This window comes from Buceros rhinoceros, unplaced genomic scaffold, assembly GCF_000710305.1.
Source record: "Buceros rhinoceros silvestris isolate BGI_N320 unplaced genomic scaffold, ASM71030v1 scaffold18394, whole genome shotgun sequence".
Lineage (NCBI taxonomy): Eukaryota > Metazoa > Chordata > Aves > Bucerotiformes > Bucerotidae > Buceros > Buceros rhinoceros.
In genome coordinates, this window is record NW_010410213.1 from 1,220 (window position 1) to 13,340 (window position 12,121).

General features: G+C 41.7%; 1 protein-coding gene across 2 annotated transcripts; it reads right to left on the reverse strand.

Moving 5' to 3' along the window:
- Positions 1-386: 386 nt before the first annotated feature.
- On the reverse strand, positions 387-10,064 carry PTPDC1 (protein tyrosine phosphatase domain containing 1). 2 transcript variants are annotated; one of them, XM_010135540.1, is made up of 9 exons: positions 9,980-10,064; positions 7,449-7,620; positions 6,994-7,074; positions 6,653-6,771; positions 5,750-5,887; positions 4,036-5,243; positions 2,857-3,042; positions 868-978; positions 387-503 (listed from the first exon to the last, which is right to left on the reverse strand). In XM_010135540.1, exons 1-9 carry the CDS (start codon positions 10,062-10,064, stop codon positions 387-389), a joined length of 2,217 nt encoding a protein of 738 aa, XP_010133842.1. The 2 variants fall into 2 exon arrangements, with proteins under 2 accessions (XP_010133842.1, XP_010133841.1); XM_010135539.1 differs by lacking the exon at positions 9,980-10,064 and adding an exon at positions 8,129-8,352.
- Positions 10,065-12,121: the final 2,057 nt, after the last annotated feature.

A 12,121-nucleotide genomic window follows, 5' to 3' on the forward strand; every position in this document is an offset into this window, starting at 1 on the left:
AACATACGTAACACATAAATCTTAATCCATTAAACCTTTGTACCATGGCACTGAACTTATGGCAACCGTGTAACTTGAAAATAATGTTGCTTGCCAATAACAGAGGTTTCCGAATCAATAAATACATTTGAAAGCAACAGAACAGGTCACAATATAAAAGCATCAGAACCCAAATGCTACGGTACGATCACACGGGCGCTGCTCTTTAGAACGGTGGAGACAGAACAATCGTCACTAAAACTCCTCCTAAAAAAATAAAACGCTTTGTTAATAACTGCTATTACCTAACGTTAGGTACAGCACGCCAGACAGCACAAAATACAGTAGCGGGAAATGTGAAAGAATTTGGTAGGTCCATCCAAGTCTTTGGCATAGCGGGGCAGGAATCAAGAGGGGTGCTCTGCTCCTTCCTTAAGCCTCTTTCTTTTTTCTTCCAGTGTCTGTTTAAACACTTTCTTCAAGGTGCTGTGAACATATGGTCCATTTTCAGAGTCGAAGCTCGTCTAATACAAGGGAGACATTCAAGTTCAGTTGTTAAATCGATGTGGTACAGCAAAATCCAAAGTAGATGACCAACATTTAAAAAACCATTAAAGATTTATCAAAGCCAGTGAGTGTGATTTGAACAAGTCCATGACCCAGACAAAAAACTTATGTCTTAGGTTAAGGCTACAGTGACAGAATTTAATTGAGAATATTTCCTACCTGTTATGCAGACTGGTTATTATAAAATCTGAAATAGTTAAGCACGAGCATACGAAGCGTGAAGGAACTACTGTAACTTTTCTCACCAAGGCCGGCCCTGCTGATTCACCCTTCGTGGTGTAAAGCCAATAAATAGGATGTCACAGACAAAGGGTTACTTGCCTTAGTGAAAGCTTTAATAGCACGAGCAAGTAAGGCCTCCTCCACATCAGCTGGTAGCGTTTGCAAGTTCACCACGCAGTGTAAAATACAAAGGATGGTCTGACACTGCTCCTGGCGGGGAAAGGAACAGCAGCTCGTAAGAAGAAAGACTTGCATGAAAAATATTTCATTTCCAGTTTTCGTTTATGTCAGTTTAAGTATCAGACTGTATTAAAACCTTCTGGTGTAGGAGCTGGGAAAGCAATTTTCACAAGCCTAAAGAGCCTCTACATAATTACTTCAGTCACAATGGGAGAAACTCTCCTCTTAGAGTGTACCACAACCTGCTCTGGAAATTTCCAGGAGGTCAGGCATGCATCTGCAGACTTGTTTCTCAAGGTCCGCCACACAAACAGTAGCATTCATGTGCGCTGGCATAGAAAAAGTGCTACCTGCTCTCTTCAACCTCAGATGCTCTGGATGATGAGGACTCTTTCACCAAGTAACATAGGGTGACCTGTACCTCCCTCTGTCCTACCAAGGCTCCTTCACCATGAAAGCCAGCTTGCAGAGATATGCCCGGGCAGTGCTAGCAAGGGTGAGCAGAGGGAGCAACAGAACCTTTGTGGCTGCTAGTTAGTTCCCATCCCTGTTCCAAGGGAGGTCACCGAACAGTGAAAATTAAATTAAAACTTGACAGATTTCTGCGAAGTGCCGCTCAAGATGCACCAGTACATAGAGGGGGCTGAGGGGCTGGAGAGCAGATCAGCAGGAAAGCACCTGGATGTCCCAGTGCATGCAAAGCTGAACACAAGCTGGCCACAGGCCCTTGCAGTAAAGGCAGCTGAGGAGCATCCTGGGCTGCATTAGATAGAGAGCTGCCAGCAGGTCAGTGGAGATGACACATGGAGTGCCGGGTCCAGCTCTGTCCTCCTGGGTACACAAAGGACATCAATCTAGTAGAACAAGTCCAGTGAGCAGTAACAAAGATGATTAAGGGTATCTGTCATACAAGCAACCTGTGCTAGCTGACTCTGGTTTGGTTGGACTAGAAAATATCCAGAGATTCCTGCCAACGCATCTATCTATGGGTTCAGAAATAATATAGGGTAAGGTAAGATAAAATTAATATTTTTAAATTTTAAAAGACCCCATAATTATGATTCCTTTCCCATTCGTTTATAACAGGTGCCAAGCAGGGGGGTTTTTTGTTTTTTTTTTTAAATACAAATAGGAAGTTAAAACTCCGTTAGGGTGGAAGAATGTTTCAGGAAGAAACACATTTTTAGATGAACTGGGGAATTCTGAATGTCATATCATGAAGATGGTCTCTGCACATCACATTCTGACCACCTGCTGATGAGCAGCTCTATTCCTGGATGTCTAGAGGCTGTTAAAGGGGCCCTAGTTTATTCATAAATACTTTGAAAACAAAGAATTCCCAAAGAATTAGGAAATGAATTTGTGTAATTAGAGATCAAAATAGAGAATTATTGGGGTTTGGTTTTTTTCTCATTTACTTCATATCTCGCCCTCTGGGGAAAGCACAATTAAACAGTCAGGATGGGAAGTGCCTGTTTTTCATGGGCATTTCAGAATACAGATGGCCACAGTTCTGACTTCTGAAGAATCTGCCCTGGTTTCTGATTCCTTGAATTGGCAAATTCTTCCTATTCCTCATCCCAGCTCTTCCAAAGCTGATGGCTGAAGATGTTGGAGCAGCAACTATGACGATAATGGCAATATGCTGAGGCTGAACTTCTCCTGAAGGGTGTTCAAAGATCGTATCTGAATAATGATCGTGTCTGATGAATAATATTCATCATCACAGCATTGATTACAACTCATACTATTCAACACCAAAACAATCCTCCTCCTGATTTTTAAAGAGTTTGAAGCTGCCTTTTACAAGTGTAATTCCTTCCCTAAAGGCCATAAACGAACAGTTTAACAGACATTAACAAAACGGACCTGGCAGTTAAGATGTGAATTGACATATATAGTATCTACCTTTCTCAGTAAGTAAAGTGAATCCGGTGAGTCTGAGCAATTTTTTGCCAGCATGTCGATATCATCTTTGGATATAACAGGTTCTTTCAGCTGCTCTATCCAGGACCACATCAAGTTACAGAGGATAAAAGGATCTCTCTCGGTACAGATTTTATCCCAAGCTCCATCTCGAGAATTCAGTTCTTTCTTAAAAAAAAAAAAAAAGCGCCAACAAAACAAATCTGAAAATGTGTCACCTGTTGACTTTTGTTTGCCCAAGCCCCATCTAGAAAATTCATTTTTTTCTTAAAAAAAAAAAAAAAAAGCGCCAACAAAACAAATCTGAAAATGTGTCACCTGTTGACTTTTGCCCACATTCTCTTTGACTGTGGCACAACAAAAAAAAAAGTCTTTCACAAAAAAAATATTCTTTAAAACAGAAGGATGACATAAACAGTGCTGCTCAGAACCTCCCCAGTATCTACCAGAAGACATAAACCAGCTTTGGATCCCACCTTCAAACATTGCTACGAGGATTTGGCTTTGGGAATAAGCAGTCAGGTTTCTACAGAACTCTTTCACGCACAGAATCCTCTGATTTGTGCTGAGAAAGCTCTGTTTAAAACCAACGCAGCTCCACCTGAGAAGCTGCAGTATTTTTATGCTACCAGCAGCCAAGGTACAACCACAGTTAATTGTATCAATTTTCAGTAGTTCATAAAATGAATGAACACAACCCGAAACAGTGTTCTAACCTGCTAGAGACCAGCATTTAGAGGTGCATTTTGCTGGCTTTCGAAAGATCTGGCCTGTAACTGACAAATACAATCATTTACTGAACCCCAGCATAAACTGGAGTCCCCATGTGCCATTTCAAAGGACGTGGTGATGTAGCAACTTGCTGTGATACTGGGCACCCAACCTCTGCCGTTGGGGACCATTTTATACACTTGTCTCTAATATAGAAGATGCAAAAATGGCACTTTATTGTGCACTGACACAGGGTTATATAGTTCCCCCAGAAGCCTCGCCCATCGTGGGCGGATACTGCCTTGCTGTTACTTAAGCACGTAAGCACGTAATCTTCCGACCGCCCACTGCCCCCAAGTGTTCTACAACACGGTGGCATTGTGGCCACTCTAGGAATTAACCTCAGTGAAATATGCAGAGCCTGTAACATTGAATCAAGTTAAAAATTACCTGCCACATTTCCACCTTCTCCTTCACCTCTTCCTCTCCCAAAAATTCATTTATATCTGCAAGTGCTTTTGCTGCCAAAACTCTTCGAGCTTCCAGACTTAGTTCCGACTGCAGAACAATGTGTGGAATTGCCTCGGACATGTCTTTGCTCTCTTGGCTTTCATATCCGATGGAAAAGTTCACTTTAGAAGAAGAAGAGGAGTCAGAGTCCTCGGAGACGTAGACTCTTCTGCTATACATGTTGGTCTTGCGGTCTTTTCTATAACCAGTCTCATTGGCAAAATTATGCCTCGGTGTTCCAGGCTCCCTAGTATTGTGGATAGATGCCAGGCCCGAAGAAAAGGTTCTGCTGCGCTGCACTTCTCTGGTAGAGTTCCTTCGGTGATAGAGCGAGGAGCTGTCTTTTCGCCCATCCAGATTAAATTTCCCTTGACTCCAGAACATGCAGGTGTTACGCACTAATGCTTCTTTGTTTAACTCCACCTGCGGCTTTTGCTCACCTGTGGAGGAACATTCCTCACCACTGTTCTGCTTCAGTTTGTTGTACTCTAATATCTGGGCAGGTACTGTCCATACAGCGTCTCCTTGTTCTACAAGAAACTCAGTTCTCCTTAAATCTGATTCACTGTAGCTCAGACGCCGTTTCAGATGAGTAAGAGGCTGAAGGCATTCAACGTTCCTTCTCTTCCAAAGAGAATCACAGTCATGTCCCAGGGAGGACAGAGAATCCTGTGTCTCAGAAGCAGATGTGTGGGCATGGGAGGAGTCTGACATCTCACTGTCCTGCCTTGCAAGTTCTCTGTCTAGCTGCGTGGACACCAACTGGGAAACAGTGTTTTCGATTTCAGCAGAAAGATCTGGTATATCTAACAACTCGGCCTCTATCACTTGTCTGTTTTCAGCCAAGTCTAGCAACAATTTGCAAACCAGATGGATGAGTTTCGGCACGTGCTTGAGGTGCCTGCTCTCATATCCGTGGAGTAGATGTCTCTGGCGGGTCAGGTACTGGGACAGCGTCACGGTGTGTGCCTTGGGCTCACAGCACGCAAACACATTTCGCAGAGGAACCAAAAACTGAGTGAATTCTCTGATGCATAACAACTGCCCTCTAGTCTGAATGGAATTAGGCCTCTTTGCTCTGACAAAAAGAATCGCTTGATCCGCGCTCATTCTTGTTGCAAAAACTAAGTAGCAAGCTATGAGGACACCTGGAAAATACAAAGACCAACATTAGTTGAAGAACCATCAGACTAATACAAATACTCAGGAACTATAGGATAAAAACTCATATAGGTACAGACACAAGCTTTATGCCCTCTATTATGTGATGCTGTTACCTAAGTAGAGTTCATTTGCTGGACCACAAGATAGTAAGCCCATTCTCGCTATGCTTGCAGCCAGAGCTCATCTCTCACCACAGCATCTCTAGGAGTTCCATCATTTGCCAATGCAAGAGCAATGGTGGCTTCTATAGGACATGGGCAAAAAAGCCTTGAAAGAAGAAAGTGGAATTTTAGCTGCCCCACCAAGCCTACCTGAGCTAACAATGGGTGGCAGGTTTGTAAATGTAATCGATGGAAGCATTTTTTACCACTTCATAGACGTACATCTTGCAGTGATAGAGAATCTAAACAATTTATTCACCGTTCATTACCACAGACTGCTTTGCATTTTCAGAAACACAATTCTGTTGATCTTGTCGCAGAGCACACACCTGTCCGCCCAAGCCCCGCGTGACAATGAACAGCCACCCTCCCTTCCTGCAAGGCGAAGGCCATGACTTTCACCATGTCAAGTATTGTCGTGAGAGATGCCACTCCATAATCCTTCCAGCCAAAATTATAAAAATAAACTACAATGAAAAGAGAGACAGTTATTTTCTGCCATGCCAAATGTGAAATTTCCAGTACGCAGATGACTAATAATCAACAATAGCACTAAAATCACACAACGGAATCGGACTACTTATTGCTTGCTAGAGATTATTTGCCCATTGCAGTATACGCTTCCTGTTGAAATTTGATAAATACATGAATCTCGCAAAGATTCATCAACCCAAAGTGCAGCAAGAATGTAAAAGGTGTAACGAAACTGCATGATTCATACCCAAATTACTGAGCTATATATAGGCAGAAGGGTAATTTTTTTTCTTTTTAGAAATAAAAGCACTTCTTCAGTCAAAAGCTGTTTCTTACAGAGAGGTACTGTTTCTCATCTCACCATAATATGACAATACAAAAATACTGTCTATACAAGTGTCCTCAAAAGAAACAAGCTCTTGTAGTCTAGGTAAGAAAACATTAATTGCACCAGAATCTGAGACCCCATTAATGTTTCATGTATTTGTGAACTCAGAAGAAAAAGGCGACTTTAACCAGCTGTTGTCCTTTCTTTATTCTAAACCCCGGAATGCAAACCCTCCATCTCACTCTACACACACGCCATCTTCAATAACCTGTTATTCACTCTTGATTCTATTTGCCACGTTTCATGTTTATATCCCATTTTGTGCCACTTTTCTTACATAGCTGCGTTTAGCACACAAGAATTCAAGTGAAAACCTCTCTAAGTGCCAAAATCAATAATTAATGAGGAACAGCAGCAGGAGGGAACTTACTTCCAGCCTCCATAAACACTTCAGGAAGGTAGGTGAAGCCGCTTTCTTGTTCCAGTGGATTCCCACAGCTTGCGTGCTCCCCAGGGCGCTGAAGGTTAATGATGGTTTTTATGCCACATCTTAAGGAAGGAATAGATGAGTCAAAGTATTATATGCAGCCGGAATCTCATTATCCCCCATTTTCTGAAACGCACAGTTATTCTTAGTGAAGAATAAAGCTGTTCCTGTATATCGTCACAATGGAAGGATCTTTACCAACAATCCAAATCTATGTCAGAAGAGAAAATGGCTCAGGAATTACACTCGTAACACCTACAATAAACAATGACTAAACTTGTTACCTCTCAAACTGTTTGATGATGTTGTACTTCTCAATTAATTCTGTTGAGGGTCGAGCCATGGCCAGTATATTATCTGTTATCCTGAGGAATTGGAAAAGCAGAAAATAATGTTGTTATTCATCATCTCCCAGGTATGAATCTACCACAATAACAATTCTCTGTTATATTCAAATCAGACAGAAATACTTTGCTGATGAACAAGAAATGATTTTTCAGTAATTTCTACTCTCACAGTGATAAGCTGATAGAGTGTTAAGCTGATACAGATACGACAAACCAAAAGATCATTTCTGGGACTGTTTATCTGCCAGGCCACGTAGTTGAGCTGTCGTTATGTTTTATACTCAACTTAGCAGCTAATGTTAAAACAACCTCACTGTTCCCCATCGAATTCTCCCTTTTAATAAACAGAATCAACGCGGTTACATTTAATGAGAGTAAATGCTGCTCCTTACCAAGAAGAGTAGAGCCCTTTGATGGCTTGCTCCTGGTCGCTCCACCGCGCTGGGTTTTCATACTTGCATGCCCGCCCGCCGCACGCCATGGAGCACTGCATGTGACCGGGGATGACGTGGCGAAGGTGCTCCCCTACTTTAGTGTATTTCGCTGTCGGACGCCTCGAATTTCCTAGAACACGGGAAAAACAAATGTAGTCAGGATGCTTAGAAATCCATCTCCACCTTAACAGTATTGGTTCAACCTTACATTGATGATGTTACAAACAGCATAAATATATGCAAAATATATGTAAGGTTCATTTTTTAACACAGACTTGAAGTAGGGACTCTGAGAGGAGAAAAACTGTTTGTGTTACTGCAGAAGGTGTTTATTTCTCTTTGGTTTTGCTGATGAGTTAGAGATTTGCAACAGAAAAAAAATGTCGTGGTCCTCTTCCACCTGAAATTGGTGTCTGGGTGAATCTGAGCTTCTATATTACCTGTTCTTTCTAACCAAGAGTGAAAAGCATTTATTAATCCTTGAATAAGGAATCAGAGACCAACATATAAAATACAGAAAAAAAAAGTAAGCCCAAGTATTTTATGAATATATGTAAAATACAGTTAACAGAACAAAAGTATATTAATACCAGAAAAATACCCAGAACTCCCAAGAGTCTTAATGAAAAGTACTTTACTTTTTTTTTCAGGAAAACTGGCATCCAGCTCCTCAGGGCTCAGAGACGACACGGCCACCATGACCCGGTGAGTCGATGAGGAGAGCACCTCTACAACCGAGCTCCGGCGCCGCTGGATTATGCGAAGAAGGGGATCGGAGGAGGAATGCCTCCGACCCTGGAAAAAGTTGCTGAAAATACTGACTGCCAACCGCCTTCGGGGTGATCCCTGCATGACGGAGCAGCCCCAGCTCCCGCCTGGGAAGGCTGCTGAGGACGCACTGATGGCAACCCAAGTTGCTCAGCACTGAAGTTGCCGAGAGCTGCGCATCCTTCTGGGTGCTCCGGCAGCCAGTCAGCAGGGGCTGAGCTGTCTCCATAGTAACTTGCTGCCGCCCGCTATCCTTGGGGCTGCTCCATGCTATAGGAATCAAGTCTGTTTGGGACACACTGTGCCGCTACTCGATGGAAATAGTTGCATTTCAAGGAGATCATTTTGCCAACGGAATTGCAGCAACCAAAACATTTTCCATAAACAATGTAAGTCTGTAGTTAGCTGTAAATAAGGTGCATTCAGAACTCACTAAGACACAAAACGCTGGATTCAAAAGAACAATCCAAATGTAGCTGGAGGCTCTGCTTCCTGAGCAGTCTGTAAGTACGAACATTATACTCCCCCACCTCTTGGTTTAACATTCCACAACCACCTCTCCTCCTCCACTGAGTTGCTCCAAAATGCATCATTAGCTCTGTAATGATTGGGATTAGTGTGTTCCTACTGAAATGGTTCAGAACACGATGAATTGCAGCCTGTTCCCTCTGGACCATTCGCATCTTCTAACAAAACACAATTTGTTATTCAGAACAAAAGGCTTATTTTTTTTCAGGGCAGAGCTTTTTTATTAAGCAAAGCTGTCGGCCCTACAGATGGAGATAAAGCAGATTACGGGGAGGAGAAGATGTATCAGTGGAGTGCTTTAGGCTTTTGAAGGTAGGTATTAGGCAGCAAATTGCCTCCCACTTTGCTTCCAGCATGCGAAGAAGGAGAATGAGCTGGCCAGAAAGATTGCAACGCTCTCAAAAGCACAAAATTATCATGTAACTATGAGTAGAACAGGCCTGAAATATCAGCAGTGATGTCGTATGAGAAAAGGAAAGTGTTAAAGCTGACTGTCAGCTGTTGTCTCAAAACTCTGACTATTCTAATTCAACAATAAAGCTGATATCAGGAGGTGAGGCAATATTTAAAGTCTTATTTGGGGGGTTGGGTGGAAGAGAACAGAGATGAAGAAGGCTATTCCAAGAAACATGAAAAATGTTTTCTTATTAATCATACTATTAATATATTACTAGTAATATTAATATATTAATATTATTGCTTTCTGGTATTTAATATTTTTCTCTTCTTCTCTCTCTCTTCTTTTTCTCCTTCTTCAGCATATATAAAATGATAGCAGAGCCAGAAATGAGCAAAATAAAATGCTGCAGATCATTATTTTCCTCCTGAATCTAACAGGATTTGCATGTACTCACCTGAAACAATAAGAGGGAATTACATCCTGCAAGAGTTTAAATACTTTATTAGAAAGGAGAGTTGTGTTGAAGTCACGTTTGTATTTTCAGAGAACTAAAGAGCTAAAAATCACAAAACCCACATGGTTTCTTCAATTAAGAGATCGGACAATACTGAAGTTACAGAAAAGCACAGCATATTAACATATTGTGGAGATGCTAAAGTAATGCAGTGTAGGTTTGGTACAGACTTTTATGTTTAGAACTGGGGATAATATTTCTGGGGGTTTTAATTTTCTATGGAAAATATTTTTTTTCAGTATTCTTTTTAGGAATGGCAGATGGGAGAAAAATCGTTACCTGAACTCATATTGGCAAGGTACAGACAGCTGTCTAGCAACGAAGAATACGGGAGTTCATTTTGCAGCAAAACCCCTGCAGCCATCGCAGTACCTGTGGAAACAGCTACATGTTCACTGCAAATCTACAACAGCAGCTCCAAATGCAAAAGAAAGCTGAGTTGGGCAAGGCTTAAGATTTGGGCAGTCAGACACGGACCATACTTTCTTTTTAAGTCACTTTAAAACTCAACAGTTCACTGTCTGTCCTGGCAATTCAAGTTATTTGATCGACTGTTTCAAGCTCTAGAGTTTGGCTGATTACATACTTTAGAACTGCATGCTCTACATGGACAGGAACCAATATCAATATTCTATATGGACAGGAACCAATATCAATATTCTATATGGACAGGAATCCAGCAGATTATTCTGTTTCTCTTATCTCTGTAGGAAAATAACTGCAAGTACAACAAACACATTTTTATAGCAACCCAAGTACGTCTCTGCTATATAGAAACTTCACTAAACAGATGAACTTTCAGTCCCAAATTCTGCAAAACCAGAATTAGGATTCAGCAGTATAAATAGTGTTTTAAAGGAAGACTTGCTAAAAAAAAAAGAAAGGAAAAAACCCCATGGGGATGAGATAGAGCAGTCCCGTGCTGTGTGGCAGCACGGTGCTAACTGCGTGCTGTTCATTGTCCACCTTCGATCTCTAATTCTGTGCAATTGTCTTTAAAGTCAATAATATTTAAATAGAATTTCACTCAGAGGTTCCATTATCTACCACGTCCTTGAATAAATTGTCCTTCCACAAAGTCACCTCGTGCTGCTCTATCCTGAAGACACCCAGCGGTGGGCGCAGAACACACACACACACCAATGACCCTTTAACACTCTCTAACAGTCACCTCAGAAAGACGAGAATCACATTTGTCTGTGACAGCCAAAAGATCTGTTGAAACTTCAGTGATGCTCAGAAATGCACTTCTAGTGTAAATATATAATAAGAATATGAATTAAGATGAATCTTAATAAAGTTTAAAGAGTATCTGGAGCATTTTCCGCCCAGCTACTTCACTATGTGCACTTTTAACAGTTGATCCTTTAATGAACAGGCACAAGTATGTGCATATAACTGCATCCTATTTGGAGAAGCTCCAAAACTTCTCATTTTTTCCCCAGTGGACATGGAGACCAGTAAGGGATGGCTTGCATGAGCCAAGGAAACTTTGGAGCTAAAGCAACAACTTTATTTTATCCCCAGAAATTCTTTTTAGAGTTACTTTTGGTTTCTATTTCTCATATAGTTCTCTTCAAAAATTTTACCACTTGTCCAGATAATTCACAACCACTTGAAAAAAACACATCTCATCTGAACAGCAGAGGCAAACAAGGCGTTCAATTCCCGTGTAAAGCATCAGATCAAATTTTATTTAATTCCTTTACATTTATTTCTGGAACAAAAAGTTAAGTAAGATGGTGACAAATGAATTTAGAGAGTTACGTTGCACTCCCTCAAACAGATGAAAAAGGTTTTGATTGGGGACAGGGAGCACTATCTCGGTATTGGTGTTACTGGAGAGGGATGTGACAACCCTGCACAGACAAAACGAGCATTAAAACAGTGCTTGGGTGAAAGAAACAACAACTCTCGCCTGATTCTTCTACACACCAAAGATTCTTGGTTTTTAAAGGGTCCTCTTCAGCATTTTGTTCATCACATGAACACTCCATAGCTGCTGGAGAAAAAAAACAAGCCTGGAGCGTTACTCCAGGTCATGGTTCTCATTAGCTGTGTGAGGGAACTGGTCACGTGCTTTGTGACTCCACCATCATGACTCCACCTTAATCAGATCCACCTTGTTATCTCTGACACGCATTTCTATTGCCATGTCAGCAAAGAAGCTGCTCTGTTAATCCCCGCTTCCCAATTCAAGAAAGTTACAAGGAAGTTACAGCTTGAGTAGTGAAGTGCCCTGCAGCACACAGGACAACTGGCAGATGAGGGATCCACAACACAGCAGGTTCTGCCACTAGCTAGTGGGCAGAGATACAAAGGAAGAGCACAGAGGAGCAAACAATTGCCAAGGCTGCCCAGGGCAGTGGTGGAGTCCCCATCCCTGGAGGTGGTGCTGAGGGACAGGGGTTAGCGGTTAGT

What these genes read in the sequence shown, in the direction of transcription:
- PTPDC1 (XM_010135539.1), bottom strand. Translation starts at nt 8,342, where the DNA reads ATGCAGGGATCACCCCGAAGGCGGTTGGCAGTCAGTATTTTCAGCAAC. An exon ending in AAAGGGCTCTACTCTTCTTG is followed by an intron (nt 7,075 to 7,448) that starts GTAAGGAGCAGC and finishes CCAATTCCTCAG; the next exon opens with GATAACAGATAATATACTGG. An exon ending in CACTTTACTTACTGAGAAAG is followed by an intron (nt 979 to 2,856) that starts GTAGATACTATA and finishes TTTCCCCGCCAG; the next exon opens with GAGCAGTGTCAGACCATCCT.